Consider the following 17252-nt stretch of genomic DNA (forward strand, 5'->3'; position numbering starts at 1 on the left):
AAGTAGTGGTGTAGCACTCTCCACAAGGTAATGCAGTCTGCCTACTGACATTTGCTGGTCCTATAAGCATGTTCAGGCTGGAGGACCAGAGCCCACAGGCAACCTATTGACATCATCAGATTTTTATTTTTGCTTGGAAGCAGCTGCCTGGGAAGCCACGACTCGTGTAGTATTCTTATAATTGTTTCCCAGCCAAGTTGTAAAGTTATTTATTAGGGCAAGCATGCTAACTTCCCGGAATACAACCGATACAATGAGCTGATGTTGTTATTCTGTTATTCCCCTAGTCAGACTCTTTTTTTTTAATTTCTCTCCATGAAATTTAATGGCTTTCTGCTCTTATTCAGACAAGTTTAAGGAAAGGCTGATCTGGGGGGAGGCTACTGAGGCACCAAGAACAGTAAGGGGAAATCTTCCACACTGATTTTTTTATGGTTGAAGTTGGAGGACAAACTCGGTGTATCCTTTAAGAAGAGGGAGACGAGACACAGAAAAATGCAGTTCCTGAGCTTGATTCTCTGGGGTTCGAGGATTATGCCCAGCATTGTGTGAGAGCGTGAGCCTTGGCTCCGATGGCTGCATAAACTAGTTCCAGATGCCTACAAGGAACAGAGCGATCAGCCAATGTCACCGCCGCCTGCCAGACTCTTCAGGGTTCGGGATGAATCACTCCAAATCCCAGCTTATTCCCAACAACTAATTGGGCCAGAGATAAGTGCTGGTTTGACAGCTGGGAAGAACTGTAATGATCACAAATCGTGACAGTTCTTAACAGTGTTATCAAACGCTGATCATTATGGCCAATAAAAACAAGGGGGGAAAAAAATCATATAGAAGTCGCATAGCTGTGTGGTTTGAAAGCCTACTGTTGAGTGAGGAATGATGAAAATGAGATCTCTCCTCGAAGTCCCTGGGGTGTGAGGAAATGTTACTTAGAAGGTTTTGTGTAATTTGTTTCAGATGTGCAGAGGGAACAGGCGAAACATGGTGCGCTTGCGGAGGCTGTTGTTGATGTGTCTTGGGACAGCTATTTCCAGAAACTGTGTTTAGAGGAGAGCATTATTTGCTGTTTGTGCTCTCTAATTTTTGCTGTCGTGTGACGGAGCAGCTCGTTCTTTTTATTACTGGAAATGTCTCTTGGTTTATAAAAAATCTGCAGAATCGATACAAATGGCAAGGCAGCAATGTCTTGGTAATAAAAAGGCAACTGGCTAATTAGTCAGCCTGGCCCCAAGCTCAGGACAGCACATAGATATATCTCACTCTCCACCCAGCTGCAGATTGAGGGTAATTATTTTAATATCCATGCCAGATCTGCCACCCTGCCATCTCCCACACTTGCAAGGGTTATCAAATGAGATCCCCAACACTTGAACTGGAATGGGCACTTGGGAGGTCCTTAAATTCGTCCCTTCTGCCCTGATCTGTCACTACCTGGGACCTCTCTTTTGTGGAGGGTGAAGAAGGGAAAGAAACTTGATGGAGTACGGTCTGCATGTGCTGAGCCATGCTGTGTGTATTGCACTTGTAGCATAAAGGGAAAACTTGAATGTAATTAGAAAGCAAAATGGAACTATTTAATGCTGGTTTGTTGTTCAAATCATCTGAAAAACAAAAGGGTGTTTTTAAAAGGGAAGAAGAGTTCTTACTACATTTTGCGTGTGTGTCTGTGAGCACACTGTGCTTGCAAAGTATTACCACATGCTCTGTTTGGTACGGGATGTTTGTTGTTTACTCTGCCCATCAAACTCTTTTCCTTTTCTAGCTGTATCACCTTCAAACCAACAAATGCCTGGTAGCCCAGGGCCACCCGAGTCAGAAAGGAGGCCTGGTAGTGGTTCGGGACTGCGACTACAACGATCAGAACCAGGTATGACATTCCTGATTATCTGAAGAGCTATCTTACAGATTTCTAATGCGCCTTCCTGCTGGCAAGATGCCGCAGTGTAACATCTCATCAGCCAGCAGGCTGATCCCAGAGCATTGTTCAAACCACAGCGCTGGCAGAGGAGGCTGTGGAACTTAACACTCAGCCTGCTGAGTGCTGGGTATCATAATCCTCTGTCTTTATGGGCTGAATCTCTGTGTGTGGCTGAAGACGGTCCTCAAGAGGGGTTCGTAATCTGCTGATTGACACTGCAGAGTTTGTAGAAGCTTTCAGCCAGTTCCTTGTGCTGGATTCAAGGCAGCCTTCTCCTGGCCTGCTGTTCTTTGTGTGTTGTGCGGTAGTTTAGGGTGAATGAACATTTTATTGCTATTACTATATAGAAGGAATTCTAAGGAATTTAGAAAACACTTTCACATCCCACAGATGGGATGTGAAAATCTAACAAGAATTTGTTGTATCACTGCATGAAGACTCTACTATTCCATTTCTGTTCTTTCAGGCAACAGAAATTCAGGCCTCCAGTAAAAAGAAATCTCCAGGGTAGAGAAATTCTCACTGAATACCTTAAAGACTCTTATCTAGCTAAGAGCTGCCTTGAGAGCATTATGGCATCCAAGTCTTAAAATCTAGATCTCTTCTAAAGAGAAAAGCAGTCAAAGACACAAGGTAAATAGAGCAGGAGATGCAATGCAGCGTAGCTTTATCAAAGGAGGGTTGTGCTAGACTAACCATGAAGTAGGCAGTAGCATTCAGGATATGGAAACTGCAAGAGCAGAAGCAGGACAATGTGTAGTAATGCAGCAAAGTTGTGCAGTCTGTCAACTACTGGGACCTTCTGCTCCTGCCTGTGGTCTCACCAGCTGAACATGGCAGAGGAGGATGGTGTCAGGGTGAGTGTAGTCGGCTGTAGACACGTGTTTGAATCTTGTTTGACTCCTGGATGAACTGAAGGTGGAATGGGAATCAAGATTTGGGTCACGGCATGGCCTCTGCTGACTGCGTAACTGTAACCAGCTGGCACCAGTGGTTGTACGTTCATGGTGCCAGAGGTGCTAAGCTGCCTTCGAAGCCTTGCAGCCTGTGAAGGAGAAAGCAGAAATTACTTCCCTGTGGATGATGTCCACAGTAAGAACCAATGGGTCCTCACAGTCAGTTTCCCTTCTCTTCCATGTGCTGTTTCTAATAGTGAACTGCCACATGGTTGGAAGAGGAAACCTGTTGTTTTTCCCCTTTTATCAAAGCCTTTTTTCTGTTTGTTTTTTTTTTTTTTTTTTTCTCCTGGAGACAGAAAACTGCAGTTAGCCTTTCAGTTTTGAGGAAGACAAATTAATGCTCAGATTGTTCTTCTCTGGTTTTTCTCATGAATTGGGTTTACTAGCAGTAAACCAAGCAATTAATTCTCACAAAAAACAACTGGCTGTGCTATCTTTAACAAATATTTTGATCTTCACCCAAGTATGTTAACCAACACTATGGTATTCTGCCATTATACTTGTTTTGCTCTCCTAACAAATCCCAAGAGTATGTCAGCCTGCTGCCTTTCACATCTTCTTGACCATTCTTGCTCTAGGTACATAAGAAAAAGAACGCTTAACAACTCCAGCTTATAAAATACAGCAAGAAACTTACTGAGTATTGCACACCTTTGATTGCTATTTTTAGTAACACTAGCTGAAAAAGCCAACAGCTTTAATTTTTGCTCTAGAACCATCTGTTCTGTGCCTTCAGCCTTAATACAAAAGCCTGTGTTGGGTCTGGTGAAAGGCAGGTACCCAGCTATCCTGTCCTTAGGGTGCTCACGTACAGAAACACAACAATAACTTGACAATAGCCTTTGATTTTTTTTCCATTAGCATTTAATTATATTTTGACCTCCTGTAAGCTCTTGGCATCCTGTGGCAGTGAGTACTACAGCTTGGCTCTGCTTTCTGTGGAAATAATGTGATGCCACTTGGTGATGGTTTTCTCTGAAGCCAGTTATTTTTTCCCCAAGGAATAAGTTGCTGCTGTTCATCTCTTTCCAGGCTACTTTTGCTCTGTGAATACTTGAAAAATACACGGTACTGCTCAGTAAGAGGAAGGAGCAAGGTGAACTCTACCTGGGAGAGTGTGCAAAGGGCTGGGAAACAAAACTGGGCCTTCTTGAGACTCATTGTCACAGCTCTTTTGACTGGAAGGTGGTAACTTCCAGTTATTTAAAATTACAGTGGTCTGTAATTTTGTAGTTAGAAATAGCACAAGTAGGAGAGGTGAGAGGATTCAGTAGTGCAAAAAGCCTGAGGTAACAGAAGCTGAGATTCACAAATACTGAATGTGAATTTTGCAAGCTGAAGACTAACGTGGAATGGAAATTTGTAGTTGAGGTGTGGTCGAGTGGAGGGAGTGCCAAGCTTGCCAAAGTAAACTCTCCTTCTTGTCTGACCTCCTTCTGAATGCCATAAAAACTCAGGTGTCAAAGGAGTCTAGAAAATACTTAAGGAGTTGAGAAGATCAGACGTGATCTCTCATGATTTCATCTTGCATGAAAAGAAGCCTTAAAAAATTAACCGTGGAGTGGATTCTACTCAAAACCATCATGTCTAAGGTTAATCAGATGGTGAGGAGATGTCAAGGGTGCTGGAGTACTTTGTACTAGAGCCTGCCCCAAAGGAAACGAAGTAAGTTACTGACAAACTTGGAAGAGGAGCATCGAAGAATGAAGGTTTTGGAAGCAAGCATAATGGCCAACACAGGACTAACCAGTGGGAGTGTTTGTGATCTGGCATTGGGCTGATCTGGCATGGGTTTGTCATCTGTCTGATGCCTGCTTGCCTTTTCCCAACCCAACTGCTTAAAGCCAAGTTCCTTTTCCAAAAAATCTCCTCACAGGCTGCTGAGTTATGTGTATTTTTCTACTCCTGCTTAGAAAGAGGTTATTCTCCTCTGTGCATTTGCTTCATTTGGATAATTCCAGGTTTCTATAACTTAGCAACGTACTAAGCTTTAAAAATACGACTGTCGCCAGTCAGGCTGGGAAGTGGCCAGGTCTGCGAGCGTGTGCCTCTGTGCTCTGTTCAGCAGGACTCTGAAAGAGAACAGATTTGGGCAGGAAAAATTCAGAAAAGCTCTGTTAACACTGCTGTAGAACTTCATAAATGTCAGCGTGCACACTTCAGTCTCTGGACCACGTGGCTGGAGTGTGAAGCTATGCCAGTTGGCCTGCCCTGCCTTTTCCTACACCCCATGGCACTCTGAAAGCCAAAGGGCAGCCTGGTGCCTCCATACAGCCTTGAAATATTTGTTCCTTAGGGGCAGGGAGCTTCCCTCTGCTGCCTACTGCAGCTTCCTTGGTTTGTTTATTTGCCCTAGCTTGGGGTCGTGGGTTTTAATGCAGTTGCCTGTATTGACATTGGACCTTAAGTCTCACATAGTTGACTCGATTTCACAAAAGGAGATGGTAATGTGGGGTTATCCTCCTAGGCTGAGGCACCATCTGAGCCCTCCCCTCACTTGACTTTCCTCTAAGAATTCAGCTGGCTATTAGATGTTTATGTTAATCACTGTGTAAATCTTATACTGAAGGAAAAAACAATACTGTGGCTCTGTGTCTCTTTATTGTGATTTATATATTTAAAAAAAAAAATCCCACTGTGACATACAGGGGTTTATGGAGCAAAGCAAATGCTGGAAAGGAGCCTATCCTGCACCATTCACCATCGTATTTAACCTCAACTTAGATCACTGGTGGCATGGAGAGAGGTTTCTCCTTAACATCTGCCTCTTTGCTTGTGTTTGAAACTAGAAGCAGGCTGTCACAGTCTGCTTGCATCCCAGTTTTTCCCTTTGCCTCCAGTGAAAAGGGCGAGAGGTGTGTGCAGCAGTCAGGGGGGCCCTGGGGACAGCAAGTCACAGCGCTGCTCTCAGCAGCAGGATCTGGGCACATTTCCATGTCTACAACCAGAACTGTGCATGGAATGCACTCCTAGGTGGTAGGAAGTGGATGCCCAATGAAAATACCCTGTAACTTGTCTTTTTTTTTTTTGTTAAGAATAAAAAAAATACCCACTTTATAGTAGGAGACACATAGGAAGGACAAGGCAAGCCATCACCTAGAACTGAGCTCTAAATCCCAGGCTGGTTTCTTACTGGTCACAGGCCAACCTTCTGCTGCTAGGCTTGAGCCTGAAGCCAAGCAAATCACGGACAAAAAAGCAAAGGAGAGCAGATCGTTTTCCTTGTAGAAAGATTTTTCCAACCTATTTCATGGACTTCTGTGTGCTCAGTGCTGTTCCTGCCAGTCTGTAACACCGTGAGCTAAACGTCGTCCTGCCCCTGTCAGCAGCAACCTACTCAATAAATTTTGGAGTGTGCAAAGGCTTCTGTTACACAATAAAACCCCACAGCCTGGCTTTGCTTTCCCTGTGTTCAAATCTGTTACCAGTCTGCAAGGTCACGGTGGTACCTCAGTCTGAACTTGAAGCCATAACGTGTCCCAAACCTGGGCATGTTTTTTTTCTCCTTCATTTGTTTCCTACCCTAAATACCTCATTAATCCGAATCACACAGGATTTCAGTGCTGTTGTGAGTTCTTTGCTGTTCCTCAGCCTCTGATTAAGGTGGTGCCACTGCAGCTTTGTCTCCGTTCTCACCACCTCCACCTGCTGCTGGGGTTTGGCTCTGTCCTTGTTCTTCTTTCAGCAGGAATAATGTTATGGCAAGCACAGAGCTCCTGAGGCTGGGACAAATGCTACTGTGACACCTGCATTTCTCCAAGGGAGCCGTTCACATTCAATAGGCAGTAGGTTAATGAAGGAGCTGCGTGCTTCCCCATCCTGCTGCCCACCTGAGGCATTGTCCTGAACCACAGCTCCACCCAGCAGCTTGTGTGTGATCCCATCAAACCACCCAGCAAGCAGGGATCAGGATTGTTTCTATTTGCTTGATTTTTGCTGCCTGGAGTTCGATGTTTTATACACAGCGTGAAACTCGTGCAGACTTCGTGGAGACACAAGGGGCAAGGAGGGCAGCTCCTGCAGTGCGACCAGATGGGCCCTGCCTCCTCCAGCCCGAAGTCATGTCCAGCAAGCCAGTGAGAGCCAGCAGAGGCTGGGCACCAACTGCAGCAACCAAAGGTGCCTGGTGTTTCACCCAGCACCACAAATACTTCCTTGTGCCACGTTAACACGTGGGAGAGGGCACGCAGATAGCTGTTAGAGGTGCGGTGGTTTTCAGCGTGACAACAGAGAAGCCTCCTGAAGGAGTTGTGTGAATTCAGGAACCTCAACATGATCTTGGAAACATGAATCTGTGAATTCTTGCTTTATCCAGCTCGGCCTTGGAGAGGTGTCTGGGCGTGGGGCGTTGCTGTGGGAGGCTGGGAAGGCGACTGAGCACTGCAGCTGCGTTTTGGTTGCTGGAAAAAAGGCAGAAAGCAGCGCAGGGTGCATCTCTGACACCTGAAAACTCTGTGATAAACGCTGTGATAAAAGTCTTTCTCCTTCTCCTCTCAGGTCTGGGTTTACAACGAAGACCACGAGCTGATTTTGAATAATCTCCTTTGCCTGGATGTGTCGGAAACACGCTCGTCCGATCCACCTCGTCTCATGAAATGCCACGGCTCTGGAGGCTCCCAGCAGTGGACATTTGGGGTAAGCGGTGTGGCTGGCATAGTTACAGCATGGTGCTTGGAATTAATGCCTTGGCAAGCAACAGTACCACTAACAGGACAGCGGGGTTGGGTTTAATTACTACACCTGAGATTAATTACCAAGCCAGTTGTGCCGCACTAGGCCTGGCCCACAGTTGAGGCAGCGTCAGCCCCCGTAAGCATCAGTCTCAGCTTCAGTTTGGCAGTGGAGTAGGACGCAATTTTAGTAAAGGAATCCCATCTGTGTGCCTCTCTTCTAGAAGAACAACCGCCTCTACCAGGTCTCCGTGGGGCAGTGCATGAAGGTGGTGGACCCGCTTAGCCACAAAGGGTACGTGACCATGGCCATCTGCGACGGGTCCCTGCCTCAGCAGTGGCATTTTGAGAGCTGAGCCAGCCTGCCCGGTGCGCCGAGCCAAGACCAGGAGCCCCTTCAGCCCCTCAAGGTCCCTCTGGAGGGCTCTGCGAGGAGCCCTTTGCTGCTACCCCCACCACGGCCATCGCAAGGACCCCGCAGAGACGTCCCGCTGCGAGGCGCTGTGCTGCGGGCGCTCCCCGGCCCCGAGTCGGGCGCAGCAGGAACAGCAGCAGCCCTGCTACAGACCCACCGCGGTCCCTCGGACTGTCCTGGATAACTGAACTGTTTTTAAGTAAGAGAAATTATTAGAGCGGTGTAATTTAAATCGTGAGATTTTAGCCTTGTGGATCTTTTGAATGACAGAGTCATTTTTGAGTATTTCATGCGCAGTATCTCATTAATTCACATGTGTTTTTTTTTTAGTATGGTTTTACTGGCCAAATTATTTTACTTCATCTGGAAAATATTTTTATTCCCTTTTATCTTCTGAAAATTGTCATTTGCGGTATTTAAATTTAGTTCTTTTAATTTACAATTTTAGGACATTTCGTGTAGTTTAAATTTTTAGCTGTCATTTGTCACCTCATATTTAAAAAAAAAACAGAAGTAACTATTACAAAGTCTATTTTGATGACCCATGCCAGTAGCTGCATTTAAAATAAAGGATCATTTTTTTATTAACCAGCATGGCTGTACTCTTTGTAGCCATCGGACTGGAAGGCACCAGGTAGGAGGCTGATGCAAACCAACATTCACAAAACTTCCCTCCTTTTCACTCCCTTTTCCTCCCAGATTTTCTTCCTTTCTCATCTCTGAAGGGTTTGACGGGTAATTTCTGTTTTTCTTCCTCTCCACTTCTCTGTTTCTTTCCCCAAGTTCCTTTATTTCACTGGTTACCTTTCCTTGACATCCTGCTTCAGCCCCAGATACTTCCTCAGTGTGTGTGGAAGCTGCTGCAGAAAAGCTCTTCTTACACACCACATTTTTTTCTTAGCGTGTGGCCTTCTCCATCATGCTGGAGCCGGGGAGGCGCACGGTTGAAATATCAGCAGCACTGGGGCGGCCTCACCCTTTAACTTGGGCAGCAGAAACGTTTTCCAGGCACACCAATGCTCTGGCATCCCGTTACTGACATTTGGGCAGCGGGAGGCAAGTAATGATGCTGTTGGAGTCATTACAGACCGAGCCTTCCTGCGGAGAGGATGGAGACACCTGGAACAAGTTGCATTGAGGTCTTCAGCGGGCAGCCAGGAGGGGAGAAAAAGTGCAAGAGAAAGACAGCGAGCAGGTAAGAGCAGCCCTGTGCTGCTGGCAGATGTTTGCCTCGTTCAGCAGGAGCAGAAGCCGAGTCCCAGCGCAGCGAGGAGCCAGGTACCCGGCCTGGAGTTATAAACCTCAACAGTCAGCTCAGGTGGATTTTCCTCCAGATAAAGCGCTGTAAAGTAAGTCAGATGCCAGCCAGCTCCTTCCTACCCAGAAACGCCCCTGAAAACAACCCCAGCCCCACAGGGATGCATTTCAGGCATATCAGCAGCTCGCTGGGGCCCTTGCAGTAGAGCCTGGAGTCTTGAGGTGGCTCCTGGTGCAGGTGGCCTCCAGCTGATCCCTGGTGGTGAGGACAGCACCCAAGCACCGACAGCTCCAGGTGGGTTTGGCAGGACAGAGCGAGGCCTCTCATTGCACAGCTGCCTGTTTCCACAGGGACCTGGGTGATGGCTGTGTTGCTACAGCTGCTCCCAGCTGCAGGGCAGCTTTTCCTGCAGCCTGTGATTTTTTTTTTCTGTCAGGTTGGCTGTGCACTAGCCCAGCTCTGGCCTTTTGCTGTGCTGCCAAAAAAACAAACAAAAACAAAAAGAACCAAAGGCTCAGTCAGGCAAAGCAGATGTTCTATTTATCTACGGTCTCGGTCTAGTGCCACAGTGAATTTTTGACCTTTTGCTGCTCTGTGAGGCAATGTGGGGGCTGCTCTCAGAACCAGCTCAGTGCATGTGGCCGTCAGGCCTGCTGTAACAGACACGTCCATACGCTGATGGACTGCAGCTGGCTTGCAGCTTAATATACATCATCTACCTCCCTTTTGCTATAAATACGACTTATTTTTATCCCCATGCATATTAGCGACATAAAATGTTTTTAGTCTTTCCCTTTGAAGGCTGGGTACCCCTCCTTCCACGTGGCTTGTGGCTGCTCTTCTACCACGTGCAAAGCCAGGTGCTGCCTGCAGGTGACACACCCGATCCCCACGCTTGCTGTGCTGGGCCTGGAGCCATGGCCAGAGCTGGGGGGGGGCCAGGAAGGGGCTGAGGCTGCCCACGAAGGGCTCCCCTTGCCCGCTGCACTGCTCTAAGGCCTGAGGCACAGGGGTGGTTTCAGGAATGAGGTGGCACAGCGGCGTTTCGGAGCACAGCGTTTCTGCAGTGAAAGGTTGCTGCTGGCCAAAGCCAGCTCCTGGTCAGTCACCCTCCTCCCTTGGTCAGATTTTGGTGATGAGCGTTTCTACCAACACCCGTCCTGAGTCAGTTACGTGGTCTCTGCATGCGTTGCCTGACTGGGTGGCATTTGTTTTTTTTCCTGTATCTGAGTCACCACCTACAGCTGCTGACAGGGATTTGGCTGGGCAGGAAGAGGAGGACACCAACTCAGGCTGCTTGCAACCAGCTCCAGCTCAAAGGACAAAGGAGGAAAAGCCGAGCACAAGGGAATGGCATCGCTTCACTGCCTCCAGGGACGTGGCATCACGGAGTAAAACTGAAGGTGCAGGGAGCGTGGCAGAGCAGGGGAACGCCACTCACCCCCTGCATTCTCCACTGCTTCGCGCTGCTGGAAGACACCGAGATCCAGAGATGACTAGAAGGCAGACACCCCGAATGAAAACAGGAGGGTAATAATTTATAGATGTAAAATATTTTTATTTGTAAATGCTGATCTTCTAAATCTGTTTCCACAAATTCCAAAACCCATAACACTCTGTATACTTCAAAAAATTCTTTTTTTTTTGTGTTGTTTTTGTTTTTTTGCCAACATTAGATACTATTATACAGAACAGAAAAAACTGTAGGACAAATACTGGTAGGATGTTGGAATATTGTACAAGAGAAGAAAAATATTCAAGAAACAATTTCATACAGCTATTTATCAAGAGAAAAATATATACAATTGATTTATTCTGTAAGATAAAAATACATCATGCCATATACATTACAAGTTCAGAACTGTATTACTGAATATACCAACAGTTTACAGTCCACTTTAATTGTGCACACAAAAAAAAACTTCATTTTTTTTTTTATATTTAGTCTGTGAAGTGTCAGTACCAGAATTTTAAGTACAAAATAAAAAGCTAACCTGGTTCAAAATGCTGATTAAATTTCTACAAGCAAACACAAAACAGTGTTTATTTTTTTTAAAGAAATGTAAACAAAAACAATCCATACAAACACATCTTTAAATTACATTTTCCAAAACCCTATTGCCAGCGTCCTGCAGCTGCAAGCACATTACATCTAATTTTTTTCCATGTTTTCCTTTTAAGAAGGCTATCATATCAGACTTAAGCTCCAACTACATGATTCTATGCTGTTTACATGATTTAATGTAGGCTGAACAGTCACCTAATCTTGACTACTTTTGCTGAAGAAAAAACGATGTTCAGCCTCTATTTTGGGTGGTTTTAGCAGTTATTCACAGTTATCACAAATTTTAAGCACAAAAAACCTGACTTAAGAAATAGGGATGCAACAATATAATACAAATAAAATTAATCTAAATTACCCAAACATCTACAAAAGTCTTATTGGTAATATACACGCCCTGTACCAGGCTTAAGGTTTACTTAAAAAAATTCTAATAGACCACAGTTGAGACTGCTTGAAACATAAAAAACCCTCTCTCTTTAAATTGAGATTTTGGTTATTCCGTAATTGTAATCACATGTCTGTTAATACATGAGATCATATTGTAACATCCCTATTGACATTTTATAATAAGCACCCGAACTGCTGCAGAGTCTGGTAGCATTTGGTCAATAACTATTTTTATACTGTATTTTTTTTTTTTCTCAAAATATTTACACTTTTGTACAAAGTAACAGAGTTTGTTAGTTCTGCAGGTAACAGCAGCAGCTTGGCTTTCTTCTAACTTTCTTTTTAAAAATAGCTTCATTCACTTATTCAATAATAAATACAAAAAGGTTCTCTTATTTTACAGAAATCAAAAACTACAATAAACTGACTCATGGAATCAAGTATTTAAATGTATTTTAGTGCAAGTTATTTTTCCCTTAGCTCTATCCCTAAGGAAGTCGTTTCAGTACATTCCTTGTTCAGTGGTGTCTACTTTTATTTAAAATTTTTCTTTAATTAGAGGGCCTGCCCCTTTATCAAATAAGGCTGTGGCCAGCACTTTGGACTTCTCCCTTTCGCTGGTGATTTCAGTCTTACATTCATATATGCCCACCTGCACTTCCGCAGGTCAGCCATCAGTTCTTTGCCCAAGTTCAACAGTTTCTCCTTAGTGAGCTCAAAAACAAAAGTGCTGGACCATTCTGTTAAATCAGTTTAACCTCCACGTGTCTGGAAAGTTAGCTTCAGATTTTGCCGGCTTGCTTCTGGTGCTTGTTTTTCCTTTTTTTTTTTTCTTTCTTTTTTTTTTTTTTTCTTTTTTAAATACTTAAGTAGAAATGTGTACTTCCAGAAGTGATTTTTTTCTTCCCTTCAAAAAGGCAACAATTTTATGTCGACAAAATCAAAATGTGAATCACTTCTTCCTAGGGACAAGCAACCCTCAAAAGACAGCAAGGAATGCATTCTAGTTCATCCATTTTCGGCAGTTTACAGCTCCACAGTGACATGGAATCTTGTGCTGGTCATCTTCAAAATCAAACTTATAGTCATAGCAAAGCTGGAAAAAGATGCAGGAGAGTGGTTACCAAAAATTGATTTTACTACATCTTCCCTTGTACCTACAGCTTAAATTCATCAAACATTGCACCCGTAGGAGCTGGCAAGATTTAACATGGAAAAGGGGAGGGGAAATGTCAGTCCTCCCCATCACAGCACAAACAATTGGTGCTGGTGCCTGTAGGAATTGCGTAAATATCTAGAAATGAACATAAGTGGCAACAGCGATGTAGAAACAAAGGAGGCAGCCCTACCTCCTCCCCTTTCTGGATTCTCCTGCTGGAGCTAATGATGATTTTGTGTCCTCTCTCAAAAGTCACCACCTCAGCCACGCAGTTAGGTGCACACGAATGGTTGATATACCTACGAAAAGAGAGTTTGAAAAAGGTAACCTTTTAAGAAAATGCATCATTTGAGACAAATCGAAACCAAACCTTAGAATGACCTTAGCTTCAGGGGTGCATTGACTTTCCAGATAAAATTATATTACTCTGTACTTGTTTCTTTACCTAGAAAATGCCAAAAAAAAAATGAAATGTTAAAAAAAAATCCACTTTCTTCATAGCTGCCATGAAATACAATCAAAGATGAGTAAAGCTAATGAAAAAGATGACATTATTTCAGTGGGACGGTATAAAGACTGAACGTGCCAGCCTGCAGAGTAGAGGCCATTGGGAAAAGCACAGACTTGAGTCCCTGAACAAGCAGCCCCCAGGGAAGGGGACGGGGACAGCTCTCCAGAACGAGGCCAGGGATCTCTCCAGAGCCACCCACCTTGCAGGACCTCCCGTCAAGGTAGCATCGATGACGTGGTCATTGTCAATGCGGAACATGTACACCCCGCGATTCTGGAAAGAATTGGGGAAAAAAGGAGATTTTAATTAATTGTCAATGATTAAAACCAAGCAGCAATGTGGGTTATCTCCAAGTGTTCCACGAACATCGTCAGACACCCACTGGCTCGCTGGGGACAGTGATGCACACACTTCGTCTGCCAGTGGCAAGCTGCCATTAACCTCACTGCTTTTTGAGGGATTGGATGGGTCAGCAACACACAGCTGTCAAATTAGTATTTCCCTCCAACAGTGTACTAATAGCTCGGGTTTCTTCAAGTGCTTTGCAAATGTGTATTAACTGTTACAATACTGCGATGTTACACAAACGGAATTGCTTTAAATGTAAAGTTCTCATTAAAAATTGAGGTCCTGACATCTCTCTAAAAGCTCTTTCTTTTTCCTCCAGGAATGAGAATATGCATTACCTGCCTGGCTGGGGTGCTGCGAGGTTTATTAAACATTTAAGTACTCTGAGGTCCTTTAATAAGAAACTGTAGCCTCCTGTGGCTGTACTTTTAGCCTACTGCATTTAGAGCACAGCAGCACACAGAACCGAGGGGACCTGACTCCTATTGCCTGCTGCAGCCATGGCTCACATCTCTTCATGATCCACAAATTCATCCGACAAACAGCGAGCATTTGCCTTGTGATACGAATGATAGAATGGGGAAGGGGAAAGAAACGGTGAACAAACACCAGCCCGTACCTGAGATTCGTAAAGCTTCTCCTTCCTGTTCGCCACCTCATTGCGGATAATAGTTCCGATATATTCAATGACCATAGTGTGCTTTTCAATGTCTCTAGCAGCATACAAGCCCAAGCCCTACAAAAAACAGGTGGGGATTTAGAATTTCATAATAGATTTACATTTACAACTGCATTCCTCACCATGCCCCAAAACCATTCCTGCAGAAAATCACGTGAAAAGAAATGTAAACTACCCAGAAAGGATAAAGTAGCACAGAAAAGCAACTCGTGTTGTAACAATCCGGATGAAAAACTCAGGTTTACAGAAAAATGTTAAGATGCAATAAAACATACTTGGCTTCTGTCTAGGTGAGAAAGCAGGCTTCTCTTATACCTCTTATACCTTATGACTGACTGTGTGCAGATTACAAATTCACTGCAAAATAAAGTAGGCGCCTCACAAGAATGGAGAAACATAAGAGGAACACAATAGCACAGTTAAGTCCAACCTAAAACAAACAACAACCATGTTCACACACAGAAAGATACAAAGTTTGTGCACAATGGTCTGTGGAGCGAAACCACAAATAATTACACAGAAATCATAAGAAACCCATTAAGGAATGCAGTCAAGTGTTGAACTCTCTGTGCTGGTTTCATACCACTTTACTCAGCTTGGTCTGGCTATGTCATACTTCCACTGCATATTCATGTATTTATTTTTAGTAACTTTCTGAGAAATATGGACAGAACCACCTTGAAAGAAAGTAACACATTTTTCTAGATGACAGTAACAATTTTTAAGGTATTTACAATAATTATTAAGAAATATTGCTTGAGAGTCTTATGAAGTGATTTGCCACATACAAATTGCCAAATTTTGGTACAGACTTGAAGACATATTGCAATTGTTTTGTTACATTTTAAAAATCTAAAACAAATATAAACATTATAAAAATAATGATAAAATAATTATTTATATAAATAAAGCCAATTAGATTAAAATATGAATGATGTATATTAAAATAAATGAAAAATATGTATGCAATATATGAAAATAAATCTAAATACAAATTAGTATAAGAATTTCCTCCGATGAGAACTGACCTGAATGCGAGAGCGAGCTAGATACACGTTGGACTTCCATTCGGTTTTCATTTTTCGGTACTGAGAGGACTTGGAATGGACGAACTGCTTACTGTAAGGCGCATTCAGTTCTCCTGTAACTGTGCTCTGAAATGACTTCGATGTGCTGGTGCTATTCAAGGTGTGAGGCCTGTAGGAGTTGGGCATATAACAGGAAAAAATACAAAACAAACTGAAGATTTCTCCGAAAACAGCCACAAAGCCGATTAAAAAAATTCTTTTAGACGCACACACACTTAAAGCCAGCTAGCATAGACGACACAGCGATCCCATTGATCTGGGCATGCACATACACAGCCAAAGACGACAGGGTTTGTAAGCAGCAGACGAAAGCACAAATAACCCTAAGCAGCCTATAAACCCTGGGCTGTACTATGTGAAATTAAAACAAAATACCTTAACACAAACCTCTTGACATGGGTACTCATTTTAGGCTCGGCACGGGCACAGCCCGTGGGGTTGATGGCAAGAGGAAGTTCCATTAAGGGGTTTCGGCCATAGCGGAAAGTGTAATTCTCACAGGCCTCAACCCCTGGAAGCTGCAAAAGAACAGACACAAACAAAAAAGAAAAGCCAAGTAATTAACGGGTCACGGCACGTAATGAGATGTTTCATTATCCACACTTCCTCCTGCTCCCTTTCTCATGTGTGTATGAGATAGCCAACAATTCTGGGTGATCCAGCAAGAGCTGTGATGGTGAAGACTCACCGATTCGGCAATCCTTGCCACCGCAGAGACTGTCAAACCAAAGAGGTCTTCACCCTTCAAGTAGCCAGGAAACAGCTGGAGCATTTCAGACTCTTTTCTAACAGAAGCAACAGGCTCCAAGATTTTATCCCACACACCTACACAACCATACGGGAAAGAATTACATGGATCAAAAAAATTAAAAGGCCATTGTACTGGTTTTAAAACTCACGCCTGAAGATAGGAGGAACCAGAAACTCATACTGGAAAGGTGTTTTGTTGCTGCCAAGGCCAGCGTTTCATAAGCAAAGTGGAGAATGATCTGATGAGATATTATTTTGTCTTGAACGAACTCCAAAGCAGCTTAATATTCCTGCTGTACCCTTCGTTGCTTCTCAGGGACAGAGCGTTTAGTATTCGTAGCACAGAAACCTTCCGTTCTCTGACAATAATAACATTTCTCTCCAGGGAATCAGGGGGCTTTCTGAAGTTACACCAGAGATTCTCCTAGAAAATCTGCACAAGTTTGCTAAAAAGTTACCTCTATGTGCTTTTTCCATAATCAGATTACAGTTAGCACTCAGTTGTGCGTGGAAAATTCAGCTGAGGTTTACCTGGGCAGAGCAGAGCCAGGCGTATTGGCATCCACAGCACAAAGTGGTCACAACCCAAAGCGTTGCAGGTTCCCAAGACCTGCCATACGTTTATCCTCTAACGTGCTGTTCCTCACCCAGCAGAGTCAGCGCTCGCAGCCCTGAGAACAACTTGGGAACCTCACTCTCCTTTTACTGCACATAAACCTCATCAGGACTGATTTGAAGACACCTTTGTAGCAATATTATATTTAAACAAAGTCACTTTTCAGGGAAGAAAACTCGTACCAACATTCTTACTATTGAATTTTAACCTCAGCTGAACACGGAACAAATCTCCTTTTATTTGCAGCCTATGTGCCCTCTTCAAAGGTGTCCTCAGTCTTTCCAGCATTCAATTCAAAACACCTGGCAGCTCCCTCTAACATGGCAATGTCTGAATTAGAGCAGTGTCTGCAAAATTGGTTTGAAACATTTATCACAGGTGATAAGTACCATTAGTAACAAACAGCAGACCCACGAAAGCCACCAC

At 44.0% G+C, this 17252-nt stretch overlaps 2 protein-coding genes across 24 annotated transcripts in view; one reads left to right on the forward strand and one right to left on the reverse strand.

Moving 5' to 3' along the window:
- Positions 1 to 8556, forward strand: part of GALNT11 (polypeptide N-acetylgalactosaminyltransferase 11) — a 43511-nt gene extending 34955 nt beyond the window's left edge. For 6 of the 9 annotated variants that reach the window (XM_084507340.1, XM_084507343.1, XM_084507341.1 and 3 more), the window contains exons 10-12: positions 1766 to 1870; positions 7378 to 7515; positions 7775 to 8556. In XM_084507340.1, the coding sequence (XP_084363466.1) occupies positions 1766 to 1870; positions 7378 to 7515; positions 7775 to 7906 (375 nt within the window). In that variant the 3' untranslated portion in view covers positions 7907 to 8556. Of the gene's footprint in view, positions 1 to 1765; positions 1871 to 2387; positions 3413 to 7377; positions 7516 to 7774 lie in introns of those variants that run through there. The other 3 variants (XM_084507346.1, XM_084507347.1, XM_084507348.1) reach the window with 1 other exon arrangement.
- A 2204-nt stretch (positions 8557 to 10760) lies between these two features.
- KMT2C (lysine methyltransferase 2C) overlaps positions 10761 to 17252 on the reverse strand; it is a 196109-nt gene continuing 189617 nt past the window's right edge. For 13 of the 15 annotated variants that reach the window (XM_084507334.1, XM_084507327.1, XM_084507337.1 and 10 more), the window contains 7 exons: positions 16149 to 16285; positions 15836 to 15978; positions 15401 to 15569; positions 14313 to 14429; positions 13545 to 13618; positions 13025 to 13133; positions 10761 to 12771 (listed from right to left, as the gene is read on the reverse strand). In XM_084507334.1, coding sequence (XP_084363460.1) covers positions 12679 to 12771; positions 13025 to 13133; positions 13545 to 13618; positions 14313 to 14429; positions 15401 to 15569; positions 15836 to 15978; positions 16149 to 16285 — 842 coding nt within the window. In that variant the 3' untranslated portion in view covers positions 10761 to 12678. The remainder of the gene's footprint in view (positions 12772 to 13024; positions 13134 to 13544; positions 13619 to 14312; positions 14430 to 15400; positions 15570 to 15835; positions 15979 to 16148; positions 16286 to 17252) is intronic. The other 2 variants (XM_084507331.1, XM_084507335.1) reach the window with 1 other exon arrangement.

This window comes from Aythya ferina (assembly GCF_964211825.1).
Source record: "Aythya ferina genome assembly, chromosome: 2".
Classification (NCBI taxonomy): domain Eukaryota; kingdom Metazoa; phylum Chordata; class Aves; order Anseriformes; family Anatidae; genus Aythya; species Aythya ferina.